We start from the raw sequence: 24,258 nt of genomic DNA, 5'->3' as shown, positions 1-24,258 counted from the left end.
GTGTTAACTGTTACAATAAGGAGAAGACTGGGGCAATAACTTTCTTTTTTTTTATTTTAGAGAGACAGTTTGAGAGCAGGGGAGAGGGGCAGAAGGAGGGGGGAAGAGAGAGAGAGAGAGAGAGAGAGAGAGAGAGAAGGAAAGAGAGAGAGACAGTCTTAAGCAGGCTCCATGCTCTGTGCAGAGTCCATTGTGGGGCTCAATCCTATGACTCTGGGATCATGACCTGAGCTGAAATCAAGAGTCAGACACTTGGGGCGCCTGGATGGCTCAGTCAGTTAAGCGTCCGACTGATAGTGCAGAGCCTGCTTGGGATCCAATCTCTCTCCCTCCCTCTCTCTCTGCCCCTCCTCTGCTCACACTCTCTCTCAAAATAAACAAACTAAAAAAAAAAAAAAAAGTATCTCATAGGTTCAGGAGGCTAGAGGAAAGATTGAGCATACAAATACAGACATAGAGACATTAAAAAAAAAAGTCACTGAGGGCGCCTGGGTGGCTCAGTCGGTTGAGCGACCGACTTCGGCTCAGGTCATGATCTCACGGTTTGTGAGTTTGAGCCCCGCGTCGGGGTCTGTGCTGACAGCTTGGAGCCTGGAGCCTGCTTTGGATTCTGTGTGTGTGTGTGTGTGTGTGTGTGTGTGTGTGTGTGTGTCTCTCTCTGCCCCTCCCCCACTCATGCTCTGTGTCTGTCTCAGAAATAAACAAACATTAAAAAAAAAGTCACTCAATTGAGCCACCCAGGTACCCTTTGGCAATATCTTTCTAAATTAAGAATGCATGCACATTTTACCACATCTTTTCCAGATATTCATGTTGTAGATATACTTGTACATGTGTGAAATTATGTACACAAAAGGATATTAATAATAGTATTATTAACAATGAAAGACTGAAAAAAATCTCAATGTCTATCAATAGGGAGCTGGTTTTATAAATTATGAGACATGTGACCAAAGGAATGCTACACAGTAAATGAATAAAACATAGGGGCGGCTTTACGTATACTGATGAAACAATCTCTGGTGAACTGTTAACAGAAAAACACAAAATTCGTGGCAATGTTTATAAGTGGGCTACCACTTACCAAACATATTTGCAAATGCACAGATTACCTCCGAAAGAATATATAATAAATTGGGAATGTCATTGTGTCTCCGAGGATTAGGGGACAGAGGAGAGCTGCACAATATACCCTGTGGCACATTTGAGTTTTCTCCATGTATGTGTTTTAATTATTTAAAAAACCTGTTTCAACATGAAAGATTATTGAGAGAAATCTGACAGGGAGAGGCTGAAGACAGAAGAGAAAGGTGAGGGCTAGCAATCTTCAAAGATGGTCTCACTTTATATTTCTTTTTTTTTTAAGGTTTATTTATTTTTGAGAGTGACAGAGAGACACAGAGACAGATCATGAGAGGGGGAAGGACACAGAGAAAGAGGGAGACAGAGGGTCAGAACAGACTCTGCACCCACAGCACAGAGCCCGATGTGGGGCTCAAACTCGCAAACTGTGAGATCATGACCTGAGCCAAAGTCGGATGCTCAGCTGACTGAGATACCCAGGGGCCCCTCTCACTCTGTGTTTCTTAAATGAAAAATACATGAAATTATGATAGAATTTTGATCAGTTGTTTTCAGTCCAGGAAGAAAAGTCAAGAGAGAAAAGGCAAGCTCATACTGCTATAAGATTTTTAATTAAATCCTACAAAAAAAGAGATCCTTCCCTATATGTGATTCAACACTGCACCATGCTATTTAGGAAGATTAAGTATTTACAAGAAACAGATTATCTGCCATGAATAGCTTGGGCTTCATATTCCTGAAAACAATTGGACTAGCAGGACTGGCCTACATCAATCCTGAAAGTAAAGATTTGTGGGGTGCCTGGCTGGCTCAGTTGGAGGACCATGCGACTTTTGATCTTGGGGTTGTGAGTTCAAGCCCCAAGCTGGGTGTAGAGATTGCTAAAAAAATAAATAGATAAATAAAATTGAAAGTAAAGATTTGCTAGTAGTTGAAGAGATAAACCACGTTAGTGCCAAGTTTTACTGCTTTTCACCTCTGGTCTACTTAATTCTATTTCTCTGTCTCCATCTACCAATTGCTGGGGCTTTTCCTTAGCATGTCTAGGTAACTCATGTACACTCTGTGGTAGATTAGCCAGAGCCCCAGCTGCCCCAGTTAATAATAATAGCTAACACTTATCCAGTAAATACTCTGGGTCAGACACTCTTTTAAGCATTTACATCTACTGAGTTTTTAATCTTCGCATCAATCTTACAGGGCAGGTCCTAAGAGTATCTCCATCATGTAGGTAAAAAACTGGGGCCCAAGAGATTGAGTAATTTCCCCAAGAATACACTGCTAACAAGTGAACCTGATCAGTCTTGCTTCTGAGTCTGTGCTTTTGGACCAAGACACTAGACTGCAGAGCCACGGAGTCCAGAAGGAGGACCACGCCTACCATGATGGCACTAGCCTCAGCCACCCAGGGTTCCATTCACTTTTAATTTGGTCAATACTTCATTCCGCACATAGTAACAGACTGCAAGCAAACATGCCCTGAACCGAGAAGTATCACCATCCAGAAGTGAACTAGAAAGGATCAACATGCAAGGCATAGGAGTTGCCATCTGTTAACACTTGCCTAAATGGCCCAAAAAAGCCTTTACTGAGATGAACGTGTCTTTTAGGGCTCTCCCTGCCGCCACCCCAGGAACCATGGCCGTGTTCCAAATGCCCAAAGGAAACTACCAATCCTGAGATAAATGAATGCAACAATTTCCAAAATATAGCTTACTTAGGACAGAAAGGTAGGACAAAGTGTTGGTCACTGGTAGAAAATTTTGAACAAGAAGCATCCCAGAAGTGGGGCCCCAGGACTGTGTCCATACCTCTGTAATCCCCATAAAGGTTAGGAAGGTGAGATTGGCCTGTGGGTAGAAATGCTTAAGAAGTCTGATCTCTGAGAAATGGTGGGAAAACCTCTTCCAAATAGCTTGATGGAGGTAAAACCTACTGGAGTTCTGTGCTGAGTAGACCACAGTCATCAACAAGATGAGGAAGAGGATTTGTACTAGGAAAGAATAGGAAAAAAAAAATTACAGTTGACTGGTTAGCTTAGAAATTCTCTACACCTTCTCCTTCATGGTTCCCAAGCCTTGGCAATTTCATTCAACCCAACAACTGAAAACAGATGAGCCAACGTATTTGGCTCATGGTGGTGCCTATACATATCTACAAATATTTATATATTCCTTCCCAGAATTACTCTGCCACTCATCAGAAGTCTTCCTTTAAATAAGATACACAAAATCCTACACAAGAATTGCCGTATTTTAGTTCTTTAAATGCATCTCCGCCCCCAACCTTTCTCTCTCTAGCTATCTCTGGACTGTGTTCACAAGAAAGGGAAGGCAGATAAAAACAGAATTGGTCTTCTTTGGTCCAGGAAATGCGATAACCCAAACATGATATGTGCTGAACCAGTTCCCCTGTACTTAGAGGACAGTGACTTTTTTTTTCTCATTTTTTTAAAACAATTTGAGAGACAGAGAGAGATCGAGCATGAGCAGGAGAGGGGCAGAGAGAGAGGGAGACACAGAATCCGAAGCAGACTCCAGGCTCTGAGCTGTCAGCACAGGGCCTGACATGGGGCTTGAACTCAAACTGTGAGATCATGACCTGAGCTGAAGTCTGATGCCCAACCGACTGAGCCACCCAGGCACCCCGAGGACAACCACTTTTGAAAGCATATTCATTTTTCCTCCTGTGAAGTATATAGATCAAGTTGTTACTCTACTCTGTAGGCAGAGGAAGGTGCTTATTCAAGCACATAATGACTTCTCATGACTCCTAAGTTCAGGAGTCTGCCCATTTACCACACTCCCTGGAGTCCATATTTTTTTCAAGGGGAGTATTTTAAGACAGCTTCTCACTCCCCTGTATTTTCATTTACTTCTCACTCCCCCTTTGCTGGGAATTGTGCTCCAGGATCAATCAATCCTGTGCAACAGGATTACTGTTTGCTCTCCATGCCCAAAATATCTCCTGTCAGCTTGAAATGTTTCTTCTCTTTCAAGGTTCTTTCTGGTCACTTACCCGGGCTGTGGAAAGCTGGAGCTGTATAGACAGGGTTATTCTTATCTCTCGAACCAGGTAATGGTGAACATTTTGCTGTCAAAAATTCAAATGTAGCCCAAAAAACAGTTATATTTCATTAAGCAGTTATTCATCAACATTTGCTGAAACTCTACTAGGAGTACCTCCTCTTAAATGCTGAAAACACAAAGAATAAAGCCACAGCAGTGGCACTTCTCAAACTATCATGAAGGACGTAAGAAAAATTCCAGTCCACTGGGGACAGATACTTTGATAAAATACAGTAACAAGGAATTGCTAGAATAAAGAAGTAAAACAGGAGCATGTAAAATACAAGTCCCATTTTTAAAAAGTTTATTTATTTTGAGAGATGAGGGGAAGTGTAGAGAGAGAGAAGACAGAGAATGCAAGCAGGCTCCATGCTGACAGTGCAGAGCCCAACTTGGGGCTCGAACTCACGAACCTCGAGATCATGATCCAAGCTGAAATAAAGAGTCAGTCACTTGACTGACTGAGCCACCCAGGTGTCCCCAAGTCCTACTTTATTTATTTATTTATTTATTTATTTATTTATTTATTTATTTATTTTTTAACATTTATTTATTTTTGGGACAGAGAGAGACAGAGCATGAACGGGGGAGGGGCAGAGAGAGAGGGAGACACAGAATCGGAAACAGGCTCCAGGCTCTGGGGCTCGAACTCACGGACCGTGAGATCGTGACCTGGCTGAAGTCGGACGCTTAACCGACTGCGCCACCCAGGCGCTGTCCAAGTCCTACTTTAAAAATTAGATTCAGGGGCGCCTGGGTGGCTCAGTCGGTTAAGCGGCCGACTTCGGCTCAGGTCATGATCTCGCGGTCCGTGAGTTCGAGCCCTGCGTCGGGCTCTGTGCTGACAGCTCAGAGCCTGGAGCCTGTTTCAGATTCTGTGTCTCCCTCTCTCTAACCCTCCCCCGTTCATGCTCTGTCTCTCTCTGTCTCAAAAATAAATAAACGTTAAAAAAAATTTAAAAAAATTAGATTCAATATGTCTAAAATTGGTCTGTCCGATTGCTATAAAACTTTCTAAATACTTCCTCTCACTTTCTGTTTTCATCTTGGACTAGAAACAAGCAGTGCTAGTCCGTGAACTGCACGTGGGGAGCACTGTTGGAGAGCAGGGTTCCTCACATTTCAATGTGCACAGGAACCACCTGGGAATGTGGTTCAAATGCAGATCCTGGGGTGAGGCCTAAGATTATGCATTTTCTAAAATTCCAGGAGATGCCAAAGCTGCTGTCTGCAGACCACACCGTGAGAAGTATCTAGAGACATGTAAACCAAGATGGAGAGAGAAGGAGCCAGAATAGGACATGAAACTTGCTAGCACGTCTGTGCCAAATGCTTGGGAGTCACGGAAGAGAAAATAAATCTCCCTGAGGAAGTCAGAGAAGGTGTCATAGAGGTGAAACTTGACATTTGTTGTGAAGGATGAGTCAGATACAATTCTCCAAATGGACAAGGACAAGAAAAGAAAAAGTCCTTTTTAGGCAGAGGGAACAACAATTCCAGAGCATGGAGAAATGAAATGAGGCCTAGGAAGGCAGTATGAAACCAGATTAATTTCTACAAATCTCATAAGGAATGGGGTGCCTATCCCTTAGTAATGTATCTACCACTCAGCTTAAGAAATAAGTTACCACTACTTAATAAAGTTGGTTAGTGTTTGTCTGTGATAGTATTCCTTTCCTTCAGAGAGCTAATCCAATGCTGAATTTTAGAGTTTATCATTCCCATGCATTTCTTCACAGACACAAATACATACATACATACATACATATATATATATATTATATATATATATGCACACATACACGTGTATGTATATGTGTATACAGAGATCTATATAGGTCTATATAGGTCTATATAGATCTCTGTATACACATATACAGAGATATATATGTATGCAAATATATATAGATAGATAGATATGTCTATGTATACACACAAGTGTATATATGTGCTGTTTTCCATGATTAAAGTACTATGTTAATTTTTTTGCTCACCATTGTGTTTGTGAGGTTCATTTGCATAACAGGAGCAGCTCCAATCAGGTTTTTAGAGGGTAGTTTCCCTCAGGCGTGGTGACTGAATGTGACGAGTAAGAATTGAGGATTATTTTGACATTTTTAGAGAGTGGGCATGTACTTAAACGAAAGGAGAAGAGTAAAGAAGTGGGTTTGCAGGCCAGGCAATCTGGATTGGGGTAGGTCTGATCAGAGGTGTCCAGATAAAGATGGTGAGCAGCTGGAAACAGCCTCTGGGGCTCAGGGGTGAGATAGACACTTGGAAGGAGATGCAGGACCCGGACAAGAGGCATAGCACTGAGAGAGCACGAGAGGGTCTCAGGAGGAGCACATGAGTGTGGTGACACAATGGTTTTCCATGGGCAGCAGAGAAGAAGCAGCCAGCTAAGGAGAGACAAGGTCCCTACATAGATGACGGACTCGGTGAGGTGGCTAGATGTCCAGTATTTCAATACAATTTGCTCTCTGCAAAATCAGATGTTGGTACTCAGAACTACTTAAATTACCCAAGAGTGCCAAGATCCTCCTTGTTTGTTGTTCCTTCTCTTTGGTAAGACACGGCATCCTGTTCCGCATCAGTGAGATGGACAATGTGAGGACGATCGCCTAGACAGAGAGATCACAGGGGAAACAGAGAAGATCACAGAAGGAGCAGACAGTACAGGATCCAAGGTGACTATGGTTAATGCATTTCAATTATTTGGCCCTTTATTATCATGAAAAACCGAAAATTAGGTGGTTTCATAATTATTTTTGCATAATCACAGGGACCTGGTTAATACAATGTTAACATTTCTAATTTTGCTTGTAGTCCGTAAGCTGCTTGATAGGAAAGTTTAACTATCAGATGATTTGTGATGATCTGTGTAAGTTACTTAAGAACATCTTTCTTGGAGTGCCTGGGTGGCTCAGTTGGTTAAGTGTCTGACTCCTGATCTCAGCTCAGGTCTTGATCTCAGGGTCATGAGTTCAAGCCCCATGTTGGGCTCCAGGCTGGGCATGAAGCCTACTTAAATTAAACAAACAAACAAAACCCACCTGTCTTTGGAAGACCTCTAATGAGCTGGACTGGAGAAGCTACACTTCTTAAAAAACTTTTTTAAAGTTTATTTATTTGAGAGAAACAGAGACAGTATAAGTGGGGGAGGGGTAGAGAGAGAAGAGGACAGAGGATCCAAAACAGACTCTGCACTGACAGCAGAGAACCCAACCAGGCTCAAACTCACAAACTGTGAAATCATGTTCTGAGCTGAAGTTGGCTTCTAAATCGACTGAGCCACCCAGATGCCCCTGGGGATAAAAATCCCAACAATTAAGTCTCTCTTTTGCTAAAGTAAGCATGGACTCTTGTAACTAAGACTTTAAAAGTATCTGTTACATGTGTAATAAGTATACCCCCTCCACCTTGTCCTTTAATCTCCATGGAGGGGAAGAAAGCGCTCTAGTCCTCAGGAGAATAAAGACAAGGGTGCTATTTCCAGCCTGTTGCCACACACCCGATTTTAGACACTCCATTCTGGGTGTGTCTCCTCTGGAGACCTCAGGTGGCCCGGACTAGATGGGAGAAAAAGTAGAAAGTTCACTTGGCCACAGGTCCAACCAAATTCAACACTGTAGCGATAGCAATAACTAATCTAATACACCTGCTTCCATCTCTTCCTCTTTTTATACTTTTCCACCAACACGCCCCTGCAACTTTAAAAAATTTTTTTATTTATTTTTGAGAGAGAGAAAGAGAGAGCGAGCTCGAGCACGGTAGAGGGGCAGAGAGACAGGAAAACAGGATTCAAAACAGGCCCTGTGCTGTCAGCACAGAGCCCGATGTGGGGCTAGATCTCATGAATCATGAGACAATGACCTGAGCTGAAGTTGGAGGCTTAACTGACTGAGCCACCTGGGCATACCCCTTCAGCTTTTTTAACTGAAGTGATAAACGTTTTTTATAAAAATTTGGGAAAAAGGAAGAATTAGAGATTTTAAGAAAAATTTAAATTTGGAATAGATTCCTTAATCACTTGTGTCTTAATATATCTGGACTGGCTTTCCATGTCACTACATTTTCTTTAACATTTTTAATGGTTGTTTGGCATTCCACTATATAGATATGGCTACCTCATATTAAGACATTCATTAAGCAGTGTCCTATTTTGGGGCATTTAATTTGTTGCCAATTTTTAAAAGTAAACTACTTTGAATTTTCTCAGGATAGGTCCTTAGAAATGAAACTTATTTAGTAAAGGGATGCAGAATTTGAAGGTTTTACCCTGTGTTGCCTTATTTTCCTCCGCTAGCAGTGAAGGGTTGAGGCATCGCCATGTATTATCAGGTTTTTGCCATTTTTAAAAACCAATTGGAATATTATTGTTCTAATATATTTGACTCCAGGGAAGATAAACTTCTTACAAATTTTTTGGCCATTGTGATCATAAAATTTCTTTTGCTTTTAAAAATATTTATTTTGTATAGAGAAAAATCACTTTTTGGTGAAAAAATATTTTAATGTTTATTTTTGAAAGAGAGCACAAGCTGGGGAGGGGCAGAGAGAGGGGGATATAGGATCCAAAGTAGGCTCTGGCTCTGTGCTGACAAAAGCAATCCCAAAGCAGGGTTTGAACCCACAAGTTGCAAGATCATGACCTGAGCCAAAGTCAGAAGCTCAATTGACTGAGCCACCAAGGTGCCCCTGCTTTGTTGTTGTTTTTGTTTGTTTGCTTTTTTGTTTTTGTTTTTTGAGAGAGAGTGTGTGTACAAGAGCTAAGAGCTGGGGAGGGAGAGAGAGGGGGAGAGAGAGGGAGAGAAAGAAAGAGGGAGAGAGAGAGAGAGAGGAGGAGGGGGAGGGAGAGAATCCTAAACAGCCTCCGTGCTCAGCGAGGAGCTGGACACAGAGCTCAGTCCCTCAAACTGTGAGATCATGACCTAAGTCAAATTCTAGAGTCAGATGCTTAACCGACTGAACCACCCAGGCACCCCTGTCAATTACACCTATTTAAATGCCACTTCCAGCATTTCCACTTTTCTTTGTTACTTATATCTTTGTGGGTCAATTGCCTCTTCCGATTTTTTTTTTTTTTGTAAAATGTCACAGGGGTTTGTGATTGGAAGACAAGGAGATAACACAACTACACACTTTGCTGTCTGTACCTAAGCCAGATAATAGGTGGCCAATCATCCACACACTTTAAAAGTGACACAGTCACTGATCATGATGTACAGCTGTTATTTAGGTGGTGATTTGTGGACTGAAGAGCTAAGAGCAAGCAGTTAGTACTTTATGCAATCACTCACAGTTCAAGTCCCATGGTAAATGATATTTGAACTGTGTTGCTGGGACACCGGTGTTATTTAACTAAACCATGTAACTAAAATTCACAGACTATGAAACAGCACAAAGCAAGGACTACCTGTATGCAAGTATGTATCACCTAAAAACCAGGGCATTCTCCTATCATTATTACACTTAAGGAAATTATCAATAATTTCCTCGAATAATATCCTATCCATGTTAAAAATGTCTTATTTAGTCAAAGGATCTAGAATACTCCCCCATCATTAATCTTTTCATGATATTGACTTTTCACAGAAACTGTTACACAGAATGATACTACTCCAAGTGTGATCAATGAACCAGCAGCACCAGCATCACCTGGGAAATTGTCAGCAATGCAGAATTCCGGGCTCCGTTCCAGAGCTATTCTCCATTTCAGTGCTGCCTGGAACTAGTTGAGGCCTTTTAATATAAATTAAATATTTCTTTGCAAGAGTGGATTGTTTAATTATTATCATTCCTATCACCTGCATGTTAAGTATCCTGGATCTACAGTCTAAGTCTCTTCTCCCTTCAACATCCTCCAAAAAAACCCAAATAACACAGTTAACAAATGGGCAGAAAACATGAACAGACACTTCTCCAAAGATACCAGATAGCTGACAGACACATGAAAAGATGCTCAACATCACTTATCATCAGGGAAATACAAATCAAAGCCACAATGAGATACCACCTCATACCTGTCAGAATGGCTAACATTAACAATGCAAGAAACAACAGGTATTGGCAAGGATGAGGAAAAAGGGGAACCCTCTTGCACTGTTGGTGGGAATGCAAACTGGTGCAGCCACTCTGGAGAAGAGTATGTTCCTCAAGAAAGTAAAAATAGAACTACCTTACGTTCTAGCAATTGCACTATTATGTATTTATCCAAAGGATACAAAAATACAGATTCAAAGGGGTACATGCACCCCAATGTTTATAGCAGCATTAGCAACAATAGCCAAACTATGGAGAGAGCCCAAATATCCATTGACTGATGAGTGGATAAGGAATGTGTGTGTATGTGTGTATACATATACATATACACACACATATACATACCACGGAATATTACTTGGCCATCAAAAAGAATGAGATCTTTCCATTTGCAATGATGTGGATGGAGCTAGAATGAACTATGCTAAGTGAAATTTAAGTCAGAGAAAGACAAATACCACATGATTTCTCTCATATTTAGAATTAAGAAAAACAGGTAAGCATATGGGAAGGAGGGGTAAGAAAAAAAGAGGGAAATAAAGCACAACAGACTCAACAATAGAGAACAAACAACGTGTTGACAGAGGGAAGGAGGTGGGTGGGCGATGGGCTAGATGGGTGATGGCTACTAAAGAGGGCACTTGTGATGAGCACTGGGTGTTGGATATAAGTGATGAATCATTGAATTCTATTCCTGAAACCAATATTGCACTGCATGTTAACTAATTAGAATTTAATTTTAAAAAAGAAAAAAAAAGTCTGTTCATCCTTATTCAGTATTTTTATATATGTATTTCATGTTTTGCATTATTTTGGTTTATTTAAACTTCCTGGTGATTAGTGACATCTCCTTCAATTCAACTTGTGAATTTTAAAAATCTGTAAATCACATTTTTCATTTCCTGAAAGCCTTTGTCTGTGTGTTTGATACAAAGGAGTCTCCTAAAGTGGTCTTGTTATATTTTTGGTCTCCTCCAGCAGTTTTTAATTAAGATCTACCTACTCCTTGTTCACCCTGGGATCCGTGGGTCTCAAATGGGGCTACACACTGGAACCACCTGGGAAGTTTAAGCGTGCTGGGCGTTGGAAACCATCTCTAGGCATTACTTGGTCTGGTTTTTTGACCAATATTTAATTGGTCTAGGGTGCATGGGTGGCTCAGTTGGTTGAATGTCTGAATTCGGCTCAGGTCATGATCTCACGGTTTGTGGGTTTGAGCCCTGCATTGGGCTGTGTGCTGACAGCTTAGAGCCTGGTGCCTGCTTCAGAATCTGTGTCTCCCTCTCTCTCTGCCCCTCCCCTGCTTGCACTCTGTTTCTCTCAAAAATAAATTTTAAAAAATTAAAAAAAATTTTAATTGGTCTGAAGAGAGGCTTGAATGTCAAGAGTTTTAAGAGTTCTCCAGGTTTGGTTGTGGGAGCTCAGACCCATCCTCTATGGTTCTTAAAACAGAAACAATCCTGTAACCAAAATCCAGAATGTTAGAACTCTACTGGACAACATACAGTTTTTTCAACAAATACACTGTGATAAAAATAGCAAGAATGGACAGCAATGGGAAGAGAAAGGGAGGAGCTCCTGTAGACTAAGCATAAAGAGTACTTAAAAGATATATCAGCTGATTGCAACACATGGATTTTATTTGAATCTTGATTTGAACAAAATAACTATAAAATAAACATGTATGAGACAATTAGGAAAATCTGAATCCTGGCTTTTTTTAAAAAAGCGTTAAAATACACAACATAAAAACCATCTTAATCTTTTTATAGTGTAAAGTACATTTGTATTGTATAAATATTAACACATTAGTGTGATAATTGTTTTTATATTTGTTTTTTTACTCTTTTTAAATGTTTATTTTTGAGAGAGAGAGAGAGAGAGAGAGGGAGGGAGAGACACAGAGAGCAAGTGGGGGAGGGGCAGAGAGAGAGGGAGACACAGAATCCAAAGCAGGTTCCAGGCTATGAGCTGTCAGCTGTCAGTGCAGAGCCCGACTCAGGGCTCAAATTCACAAACCGTGAGATCATGACCCGAGCTAAAGTCGGATGCCTAACTGACTGAGCCACCCAGGCGCCCCTATATTTATGTTTTTTTTTTTAAGTTTATTTATTTTTGAGACAGAGAGAGAGCATGAACGAGGGAGGGGCAGAGAGAGAGGGAGACATAGAATCTGAAGCAGGCTCCAGGCTCTGAGCCATCAGCCCAGAGCCCGACACGGGGCTCGAACTCACGGACCGCGAGATCGTGACCTGAGCTGAAGTCGGATGCTTAACTGACTGAGCCACCCAGGCGCCCCTATATTTATGTTTTTAAAAGAAGAGGCCTAAAGGCCTCCTGGGTGGCTCAGTTGCTTGAGCATCTGACTTCCGCTCAGGTCATGATGTCACAGTTTATGGGTTTGAGTCCCATGTTGGGTTCTGTGCTGACAGCTCAGAACCTGGAGCCTGCTTTGGATTCTGTGTCTCTCTCTATGCCCCTCCCTCACTCATGCTCTGTCTCTCTCTCAAAAAACAAAAAACAAAAAACAAAAACCTTAAAAACAAAACAAAAAAATAGTCTTTTTTTTTTTTTTTTTTTTTAGAAATATACACACTAAAACGTTTATGGATAAGATGATATGAAGTGAGGCATTTTTCTTTTCAAAATAGATGATTGACTTGTTCTGGTAATGAAGTAATGGTTGAAGATGGCTAACAGAACGGCAGAATTCATTATACTATTCTCTACACATTTCTGTGGGGCTTGACATTTTCCTTAATCCAAAGTTTTTAAAAATTAAGTTTTCTGTTGCTTTTTTAAAAAGTAGTTTGATGCCGATTGATTTTTTTACTTGTCCTTTTTAACTTGGCCATGCTTTTCTGCTCTGTTTCTACTGGTCTCTCAGTTCTGGTTAGTTTTTTCTGTGACTACCTCACTCATATCTCAAATCCCATTCTGCCTATTTCTGTGTGTGTATGTGTGTGTGTGTGTGTATGTGTGTGTGTGTGTGTGTGTGTGTGTGTGTGTGTATGTGTGTGTGTGTGTGTGTGTGTGTGTGGTCAAATTGGCAGAAACATTGGGCACTCTGAATTGACACCCAAGGGTCTCACTGTTCCAAACTACCTGCAACTAGAGTGGGTACCTCCCCTTCACCCCCCCGCCTACCATGCCAGTATGACCCATTTTTCACATACCTTTACTAGCTGGCTGATGAAGATGTTCTGAAGCACTGATAATATCACTGAAATAACCCAGTTGGTGGCCTGGTCTTTGTTCAGTTCCAGACTATAAAATGCAGTAAAAAAGGCTGCAGCTGGGCTAGTGACACCCAGAGGGAGCCAGGAGATGCAAGTCAACCATCGGGGCAGGCCATTAACGATGGGCTTCTTCCCTGCTTCCGGGCTCAGGAGGGGGGAACTGGTTGCCTCTCTTAAGAACAGAAGTTGAAAGAATAACCTGCTAGCCCACAGCTCAGAGAGAAGCACAGGAAGACTATAAGTGATAAAAGAAGCCGGGGTGGTGCATTATTACCTGAATGGTCCCTGTTCTGTTGGAAGAATATGTATTTCCAAGAGCTCCTGGAGTTCTTGCAGTTGACTGGTGGCATCTAGGATGTCACAAGGCTGGTCAGCCTGAGTGGGACCCAGTGCGCTTAAGTGAGATTGAAGCCTCTGCAGAACTCTGAGCAGGTAATGACAGAAATGATGCTGGCCTTCAGGAACCATTGAAAATACAGGCCGAGGTTCACACTTCAGCAAGTGGGAGACTTCGGCAGATAGTAATTAACTGGCAGAGATTAGCATCTCACTCGTTGATGATGAGGTTAAATTGCCCAGTCACTGGAGATTAGACCACAATCAGTATTGTCTTCTCTGATCATCCTGGCCAGCTGGTAACAATTTCTAAAATTCTACACTGCGATCCAGAATAAAAACAACTTTTGCTCTAGAAGTAAATAAAAATTTAAACCTAACTGGGCTTTTTCACCAGAACCACAGTACATGTACAACTATATTAGATAAGTGCCCAGGAGGCCCCAATTATATTCAAGAATCCATAGATCACATAATGTCACCATTCCAACAGAAGAAAAAGAATGACATGTTTCAAGAACCCCCAACAAAGCAGATGGAATATTGGGGGGGGGGTCTGAGGGCATTTTTGTGGGCTCTTCCTTAATCCTTTACTTTGTTTCACCAGATCTATTTTCTTAAAAGCTCTACTGGAAGCCTAAGGAAGCTGGGTCAAGCAGAAGGCTGTACCGTGCCTGTTGGTCATGCTGAGAGGTAGGAAGGATAAGCAAGAGGCAAGCAAGGGAGGAGGTAGATAACAGATCAGTTACTAAAACCTGCGGTAGTTTACCGTTTACCCAATGGGGTCCTGCCCGCTGATGAGAGCCGTGACCTGCTACATGAGAACAGAGGAGGCTGGGTAAAAGCTTCACCTGCTTGTTAATGTTGGAAGGACTCCGTAAAGGTTGTTACAACTCTTGAGAGTAGGTACATATTTCTCCAGAGTAGGAATCCCACAGTCTCCTTTAATTCCTGAATATGGAACCAAAAGGAGAAAAGTCAGTTTTACATTCACCCAGGACTGGTCTCGGTTATAGATGGTGAGGTTGTCCCTTGACTAGGAGAGGCAAATACTTAGTGGGAAGAGCCTCCATTTTTCATTTTCTTTCTCCTTTTTCAGAAATACGTCACCTCACAGTAGCTCCAAAACTAATTTTAGGAGGACCACCTAGGTAGCTTAGTTGTTTAAGTGTCCGATTCTTGGTTTCAGCTCAGGTCATGATCTCATGGTGGTGAGATCAAGTCCTGGGTCGGGGTCCATGCTGAGTGTGGAGCCTGCTTGAAAGTCAGTCTCTATCTCTCTTTCTCGGTCTCTCTCTCTCTCTCTCTCTCTGTCTCTCCCTCCCCCCCTCTGCCCCTCCCCCACTTACACTGTCTCAAAATAAATAAACATTTATTAATTTATTATTTAAAAACTTTTTTTAATGTTTGTTTATTTTTGAGAGAGAGACAAAGCATGAACAGGGGAGGGGCAGAGAGAGAGGGAAACACAGAATCCGAAGCAGGCTCCAGGCTCTGACCTGTCAGCACAGAGCCTGACATGGGGTTCAAACCCACGATTGGCAAGATCATGACCTGAGTTGAAGTCGAACACTTAACCGACTGAGTCACGTAGGCTCCCCTAAAATAGAAATTTAAAAAAAGAAAATAAAACTAGTTTTAGGAGAATACAGAATGAAAGATTGGACCATTTGCTCAAACATCAAAAATGAAAATTCCAGAATAGTACCTTCTGTATTCACATCCTGTCCTCACAATACTTCACCGTTAAGAGGAGAAACAAAAGGGTGCTTGGGTGGCTCAGTCGGTTAAGTGTCCGACTTCAGCTCAGGTCATGATCTTGCGGTTTGTGAGTTCAAGCCCAGCATCGGGCTCTGTACTGACAGCCCAGAGCCTAGAACCTGCTTCAGATTCTGTGTCTCCCTCTCTCTATGCCCCAACTCCCGCTCACTCTCTCTCTCTTTCAAAAATAAACATTAAAAAAAAAAAGAGGAGAAACAAGGGGCATGATGCATTGTGGCCCAGAGGACAGAAATTAGGGAAAAGCTATCAAGATTAATAGGACCCCATGAGCCTTCCAGGAGATCCCCTCTGCTGGCCTTTCCTGCTACATGGGGAAACAGGGCCCACCATCTACCTATACAGTTAGATACCAAGCTTACTTCAGTCACCTCTGTGAGACAGAGGCTCACAAGGAGCATCTGAGAGGCAGGAAGCCTGGTCAGAAGGAAAAAGAGGCAGGGGTTCCTGAGGCTAGATCAGCAGGAAGAGCCTCCCGATTACGAGACTGACAGGGAAGAGGAAGACAGCGGTTTGGATGCTGATGAACAGTTGGGACCAGGTCATAGCAATGGACCCACTGGAAGAAGAACATCACATCAACCTGTATCCTCAAGAGCTGAAATCATCTCAGACTCCTTCCTCTCCTAGCTTTAGCCATCTGTTTGGCAATTTAACCATGACTATCTAAGGACAGGACATCTTCATGGCAGTAAAGATCCCGATATGTTCTTAAGGCTGCTTCATTCACTAATGAATAGGAACCCTGAGGAAACCTGTTAAGAGTATTCAAGTGTTAGAGTAGCGAAGGAAAAAACAAAGGCACATCAGGATTGTGTTTCTGACCCTGCAAGGAAGAAGAGTGCAGTACTTTAAGAGGATTACACACTACAAAGGCTACACATAGGGCTCACCCATACCTTGCTCATCTCTCTGGGCAGTGGTGCCAGTTTTCCTCCAGAACATGACGTTGACGACCATGTCGCACAGAAGCAAGGTCATGCAGCAAGAGAGCCTCTGGAGTCTCGTAAACTGGTTCTCCGAGCCACAGATGATCCTGGGTGAGCTTTCCTACAATCATGGAGGAAAACAGGTGTCTAAGAAGAGAAATTAGAAAAGGACAGAAGTGAGACTTCATTCCGACAGCATCCTAGACTAAGGGGCGGTTTGCCCGGCAACATGCTTACACCAACAACTAGGCCAGTATCCAACACCTCTATGAAGACTTTCAAATTCATGGCAACATGATTCTTTTGTAGCTTTAGGACAAAAGGTTGTCAAGGATAAGGTTAATTTATATTGTATGAGAGTTTAAAATTAAAAACGGTTCTTTTAAACCTGAAACATATTGTCCCCTCGATCTCAGTAAAATTAATTTAACTTCTCCAAACCTCAGTTTCCTGATCCGTAAAAAAAGGGCTAATAATATTTTTCAGATCACAGGACTGTGGTGAGCATATAAAGAACTGAGCACAGTCCAACAAGAAGTGCTGAGCGGGGTGCCTGGGTGGCTCGGTGTGTTAAGTGTCTGACTTTGGCTCAGGTCATGATCTCATGGTTTATAGGTTCGAACCCTGCACTGGGCTCTGCACTGACAGTGAGGAGCCTGTTTGGGATTCTCTCTCTTGCCCTCTGTCCATGCCTCTCCCCAACTTGTGCTTTCTGTCTCTTTAAAATAAATAAACTTAAAAAAAAAACAACGGTTCTTTTAGCTAAGAGTTTTGATAAATCTTTTACTCTTCACAAGTTTGCATTGGGCTTCCACTCAACATAGTTTGGTAAATTTATAGTTTGAGCCCCTTCTCTTCTCCAAATGTGGACGAACTATAAATAAGGCATAAAAAGAAATAACCAGGGGCGCCTGGGTGGCTCAGTCGGTTGGGCGTCCAACTTTGGCTCAGGTCACGATCTCACGGTCTGTGAGTTCGAGCCCCGCATCGGGCTCTGGGCTGACAGCTCAGAGCCTGGAGCCTGTTTCGGATTCTGTGTCTCCCTCTCTCTCTGACCCTCCCCTGCTCATGCTCTGTCTCTATCTGTCTCAAAAATAAATAAATGTTAAAAAAAAAAACTAAAAAAAAAAAAAAAAGAAATAACCAAAGGCACGCCTGGTTAGCTCAGTTGGTTACGTGACTGACTCTTGATTTCAGCTCATGATCCCACAGTGGTGGGATTCAGCCCCACATCAGGCTCTTCACTGACAGTGTGGAGCCTGCCTGAGATTCTCCCTTTCCCTCTCTCTGCATGCATGCACACACTCTCAACATAAATAAACAAACATTTAAAAGAAAAAAAGGAAGAGCCCAAAATATTGGCTGGGTTTCAAAACAAGATAAACATCTATGAGGAGGAGAAATGGAATGAAAAAAACATGGAGATGAGCAGGGAAGATTTCTGGGCTCCAGAAGAAAGCAGTATGCAGGCAGGAGTTTGGTTCTTCCAAGGTAATTGGAAATGAAAGTATTTCATAGGGTGGGGTAGGGAGAGTAAAGCCAACTTCACTGCTTGGAGCCCAGGTTCAGGCTGGAGCTCATGAAGGGAGACTACAGAACAATAAACTGCCAATTTTTGGGTAGGGAGGTGGGCGGAAAAAGGACAGCCCCATAACCAGGAATTGAGCCAAGAAATCCACTCGTTCCAGACAAAATCTGCAAGAGCCCTAGTTTTGTCAATTCCACTGAGGAATAGGAGATCCAAAATACTGTAATATAATAAGACCTAATTCTAGACTAGCCATGTGAAGAGTTACATGGAAACAGCAACAAGACTACTAGTCAGGGATGAGGGAGAGAGAAAGAAATTTAACAGTAACCCCCCCCCCCCCACCAAATAAACTTATGATCCCAAATTCCTAAACTCAGGAAGAAATCAAATGCAGAGAAAGGCAACCAAAACAATCAATAATTCAGTCCTGAAGAAATTAATTTTATGGGACAGTCTGATGAAGACTTCAAAATAAGTATTTCAGGTTGCTCAAAGAGACGAATCAAGGCATAGCATTCACTTAAAAAGAATAAAAAATCCTGAGAAACAGAAATAAAATTAATTAGAAATCTTATAACTGAAACATATAGTCATTAAAATGGCTGTCAGAATGGCGAACATTAACAACTCAGGCAACCACAGATGTTGGCGAGGATGCGGAGAAAGAGGATCTCTTTTGCATTGTTGGTGGCAATGCAAGCTGGTGCAGCCACTCTGGAAAACAGTATGGAGGTTCCTCAAAAAACTAAAAATAGAACTACCCTATGACCCAGCAATTGTACTACTAGGCATTTATCCACGTGATACAGGTGTGCTGTTTTGAAGGGACACATGCACCCCCATGTTTATAGCAGCACTATCCACAACAGCCAAAGTATGGAAAGAGCCCAAATGTCCATCGATGGATGAATAGATAAAGAAGATGTGGTATATATACACACAATGGAGTATTACTTGGCAATTGAAAAAAATGAAATCTTGCCATTTGCAACTACGTGGATGGAACTGGAGGGTATTATGCTAAGTGAAATTAGTCAGAGAAAGACAAAAATCATATGACTTCACTCATATGAGGGCTTTAAGAGACAAAACAGATGGACATAAAGGGAAGGAAACAAAAATAATATAAAAACAGGGAGGGGGACAAAACAGAAGAGACTCATAAATATGGAAAACAAACTGAGGGTTGCTGGAGGGGTTGTGGGAGGGGGGATGGGCTAAATGGGTAAGGGGCACTAAGGAATCTACTCCTGAAATCATCGTTTCACAATATGTTAATTCGGATGTAAGTTTTAAAAAATAAAAAACAAAACTAAAAAAAAGAAAAACGAAAAATGAATGAGTATCAGTAAAAGCAGTTATCTCTGTGGCATTATCACTTGCCCTGTTCCCATCTCCCTTTCTCTAGCTCTACGGTGACCTGACAGCCTTTAATCACAGAGAAAGCCAGGGGCCACTAAAAAGAAGGCAGAACAGGACTGGAGCTCCTTTAAGGTCTCCTTCCCAGAGAACTGTGATGATCTGAGCTGTCTGGTAGTTCCCAGGAAAACCCCACTTGCAAGGCTGTCCTTACTTGACCTGACTGGGTATTCACTAGCTTCGAAAAGCTTTTCCCCTGAGGGCACTGTGAAAAATACTCAGAGGCGGGGCACGTGGGTGGCTCAGTGGGTTAAGTGGCAACTTCAGCTCAGGTCACGATCTCACGGTTCCTGAGTTCGAGCCTTGTGTTGGGCTCTGTGCTGACAGCTCAGAGCCTGAAGCCTGGTTTGGATTCTGTGTCTCCTCTCTCTGCTCCTCTCCTGTTTGTGTTCTGTGTGTGTCTCTCTCTCAAAAATAAATACACATTAACAAAAATTTTAAAAATATACTCAGAGGCAACTGTTTAACTTCATAGCTGCCTGCCATGGTGGGTGAACAACAGGCTAACCAAAAAACTGAAAAGAAACTGGGAAACAAGAAGTCTGCAGGAGTTTTGAAAGCTCTGACATAACTGCTGGGAATCCAGGGCTGTGTGCGGGCTCAGGAGATGCCAGAGAACGTCCTGAGCCCTCACCCCTGCATGACATTGAGGCTCTCAGCAAGCAGGAAGTGAAGACCAAGGCAGAGCTGGCAGGTGCCTTGCTGATGGCTGAGGGTATGACACAACATGCACACAAATCCCCTTGGCAAAGACCGGGAGACTTACTGGCTCCAGGTGTTTAGGGAATCTCTATCCAAACTTTAGCTGACCTCCAGACTAACTGGGCAGACACTTCAGCTGCACGCCATGACAAAGGATACAGAATTCATTCAGAGAAGTCATGAAACAGACAACAACAACAAATTTGTGTTAGAGAACAACAAATCCCAGGGAAAGGGAAGAAAATCTGATTTCCAGAGTTGCCACATTCTATTATTTAAAATGTCCAGTTTTTGGGGTGCCTGGGTGGCTCAGTCGGTTGAGCGTCTGACTTCAGCTCAGGTCATGATCTCGTGGTTGGTGGGTTTGAGCCCCCTGTTGGGCTTTGTGCTCACAGCTCGGAGTCTGGAGCCTGCTTTGGATTCTGTGTCTCCCTCTCTCTCTGTTTCTCCCCCACTCACACTCTGTCTCTTTTTCTCAAAAATAAATAAAGATTAAAAAAAGAATTTTTAAATAATAAAATGTCCAGTTTTCAACAAAAGATCACAAGACACTAAAAAACAACAAAGTATGGCTTGTGTGTGTGTGCCTGTGTGTGTGCGTGCACACACACAGGCACACACACACAGAGTAATCAGTACACTGTCCCTGAGAAAGCCAAGACACTGGATACACTAGAAAAAGCCTTTAAATCATCTATTTTATTTTTTTTATTTTTTTATTTTTTAAAAATTTTTTTCAACGTTTATTTATTTTTGGGACAGAGAGAGACAGAGCATGAACGGGGGAGAGGCAGAGAGAGAGGGAGACACAGAATCGGAAACAGGCTCCAGGCTCTGAGCCATCAGCCCAGAGCCCGATGCGGGGCTCGAACTCCCGGACCGCGAGATCGTGACCTGGCTGAAGTCGGACGCTTAACCGACTGCGCCACCCAGGCGCCCCTTAAATCATCTATTTTAAATGTGTTCAAAGAATTAAAGGAAACTATGTCAAGAACTAAAGGAAAGTAAATGAGAATGGTGTTTTCCCAAATAGAAAATATCAATAAACACGCAGAAATTATTATTATTTTTAAAATGTTTTTTTCTGAGAGACAGACTGCAAATGGGGGAGGGGAAGAGAAAGGGAGACAGGATCCCAAGCTGGCTCTGCACTGTCAGCAGAGAGCCCCACGTGGGGCTCGAACTCATGAGCTATGAGATCATGACCCGAGCTGAAGTTGGACACTCAACCAACTGAGCCACCCACGCATCCCTAAAAATTATTTTTTAAAAGAACCAAACAGAAAGTTTGCAGTTGAAAAATACATTAAGTGAAATGAAAGGCTCTACAGCAGATCTGAGCAGGCAGAAAAAAGAAGCAGAAACCCGAAGATGGGTCAATTGGAATTATCCAGTCTGAGCAACGGAGGATGAAGAAAAATGAACAGAGCCTCAGAGACTTGTGGAACACCACCATTTCCCCACCAATATCTAAAGGAAAAGAGTTCTTTCTTTGAGACTGGTTTGAAGACCCGGTCATGCTCACTCTCTCCAAGGTCCATGGCCAGCCAACAGTTGGACAGGAAGTGCCATTTCCTTTTACCTGCCACGTCACTGGTAATTACCCGGTTTCCATACCTATAGTAAAATGAAGATAAGCATGGTAGGGAGGTGGGCATGAACCAGTTGTTGTAACAAGAAGTAATCTTGCACTATCGTAAATGGATTCTTTTGATTGTGAGGCAAGAACTAGAGAAAGAAACAAAAGCTGATCCAATTTCTTCCTTTGCAACCTCTAAGAGAATTCATGTATCAAAACCAGAATGCAGGGGCGCCTGGGTGGCTCAGTCGGTTGAGTGTCCGACTTTGGCTCACGTCATGATCTCACAGTTTATGAGTTCGAGCCCTGCATTGGGCTCTGGACTGACAGCACAGAGCCTGCTTGGGATTCTCTCTCTCTCTCTCTCTCTCTCTCTCTCTCTCTCTCACTCTCTCTGTCTCAAAACCAAACAAAACAGAACGCAGACTTGTATAACTTAGGAATAGTTTGGTGAATGTGTATATTCCTTAACTTTCCTATTCCGATGTGCCAGGGCCCTGCCATCTCTTTGAGTATCCCATCTGTCTCTGTCTCTGTCACCAGGGTCTGAGGGGACATCCCTGGGGGTGGGTCAGGGAGTGATCTTCAACATTTATACTACGGACTTCTGATCCTGCCGGGGTCTGTAGCTCTGTCTTTACCTCACAGAGCCAGAGGCCCTGAGGTTTCATCCTCTTTCTGACCACAGTGTTTTACCATGTGTCTCCTTTCTCCAGGAACTTCAACCGCCGACAAACTTGACCCCTGGGACACCTACTGTTCAAGTTGTTTGACTTCATCTTGCAACTAGTCCATTAACCTCCTCCTCTATTGTCATGATGCTATTTCCCTGAGAGCCTATGTTTAATGTTATAAAACAACTTAAATCTCTCCAAAATCTTTGTTGAATTTTAGTTGAAAATATTTTTTGTGTGATGAATAGACTTCTTTAAAGCTAAAATATTTCTAGGAACTCTCTGATTGAGGCAGTTTATAAAATCACAAGTGACTAAGGTACATTTGATTTAAACTTAGCTAGTGTATCTTGTACTATTAAAGTTTTTCATTTATGAGTAAAGTATAAAAAACAAGAAAAAAATCTACTTTCTGATTGGTGAGAAACTTGTCATGGGCTTTTTATGACCCCAGTGTAACTTTTACTTTCTTATTCTTTCATATAAAAAGAATCTAATGTGAGTATACAAATTTGCTGTTAAAGACTATGAAAATATTTTGGGCACCTGGGTGGCTCAGTTGGTTAAGTGTCCAACTTTGGCTCAGATCGTGATCTCATGGTTTGTGAGTTCGAGCCCCCATCAAGCCCTGTGATGAAAGCACGGACAGAGCCTGCTTGGGATTCTCTCTCTCCCGCTCTCACTGCCCCTCCCCGCTCTCTCCCAAAATAAATACACTCTTAAAATTTTTTTGAAAATATCTAAAAATATAATGAAGAAACAATTTTAAAATTTATAAGCCTACTACTCAGAGGTAATTATTGGTAATACTTAGTATATGTAACTCTAGAATTTTTTCTACATGCATACTTAAAAAAATTTATTGTGGGGGTGCCTGGGTGGGTCAGTTCATTAAGCATCTGACTCTTGATTCTGGCTCAGATCATAATCTCAAGGTTGTGAGATTGAGCCCCATGTCAGGCTCTGTGCTGGGCAGGGAGCCTGCTTGAGAGTCTCTCTCTTCCTCTCCCTCTGTCCTTCCCCCACTGGTGCTGTACCAAAAACAAAACAAAACAAAACAAAACAAAAACTTAAAAAAAAATTTTTTTTTTCAACGTTTATTTATTTTTGGGACAGAGAGAGACAGAGCATGAACAGGGGAGGGGCAGAGAGAGAGGGAGACACAGAATCGGAAACAGGCTCCAGGCTCTGAGCCATCAGCCCAGAGCCTGACGCGGGGCTCGAACTCACGGACCGCGAGATCGTGACCTGGCTGAAGTTGGACGCTTAACCGACTGCGCCACCCAGGCGCCCCAACAAAAACTTTATTGTGGTATAATTTACATATGATAAAAGGCACCCATTTGAACATACAGGTCAAGGGGTGCCTGGGTAGCTCAGGTGACTAAGTGCCCAGCTCTTGATCTCAGTTTAGGTCTTGATCTCAGGGTTTTGAGCCCTGAGCCCAGGGTTTTGAGCTGGTCTCTGCTCTGTCTGTGAAGTCTACTTAAAAAAATGAATAAAAGGTACAGTTCAGTACAGTTTTTTAGGTCTTTAATTTATTTTAGCAACCTCCACACCCAAGATGAGGCTTAAACTCGCAACCCCGAGACCAAGAGTTGCACACTTTTCTAACTGAGCCATCTAGGAACCCCCAGTCCAACACATTTTTCATAATGTGAACACTTGTGTAAGTACCACCACTGCCAAGCTATCACCGCCAAAAGTCCCCTTGTGTCCCTTTGCAGTCAACCCCCCTCAGACTCACCCCTGGCCCCAGGTGGCTGCTGATCTGCTTTCTGTCTCTTGCACTAGTTTGCCTGTTTTAGAATTTCATATATGTAGAATCATACAGCATGTTTTCTTTTGTTCTGGCTTCTTTTGCTTGGCATAACATT

General features: G+C 42.4%; 1 protein-coding gene across 1 annotated transcript in view; it reads right to left on the bottom strand.

Moving 5' to 3' along the window:
- PKD1L3 (polycystin 1 like 3, transient receptor potential channel interacting) overlaps positions 1 to 24,258 on the bottom strand; it is an 82,220-nt gene that overhangs the window by 23,126 nt on the left and 34,836 nt on the right. Inside the window, 12 exon segments of the mRNA XM_043599384.1 lie at positions 2,801 to 2,927; positions 2,930 to 3,076; positions 4,039 to 4,176; positions 6,673 to 6,772; positions 13,370 to 13,604; positions 13,707 to 13,924; positions 14,545 to 14,655; positions 14,657 to 14,719; positions 15,910 to 15,920; positions 16,447 to 16,565; positions 16,567 to 16,623; positions 21,593 to 21,745. Coding sequence (XP_043455319.1) covers positions 2,801 to 2,927; positions 2,930 to 3,076; positions 4,039 to 4,176; positions 6,673 to 6,772; positions 13,370 to 13,604; positions 13,707 to 13,924; positions 14,545 to 14,655; positions 14,657 to 14,719; positions 15,910 to 15,920; positions 16,447 to 16,565; positions 16,567 to 16,623; positions 21,593 to 21,745 — 1,479 coding nt within the window.

This window comes from Prionailurus bengalensis, chromosome E2, assembly GCF_016509475.1.
Source record: "Prionailurus bengalensis isolate Pbe53 chromosome E2, Fcat_Pben_1.1_paternal_pri, whole genome shotgun sequence".
NCBI lineage: Eukaryota > Metazoa > Chordata > Mammalia > Carnivora > Felidae > Prionailurus > Prionailurus bengalensis.
This window is presented reverse-complemented; position numbering and strand designations above follow the sequence as displayed.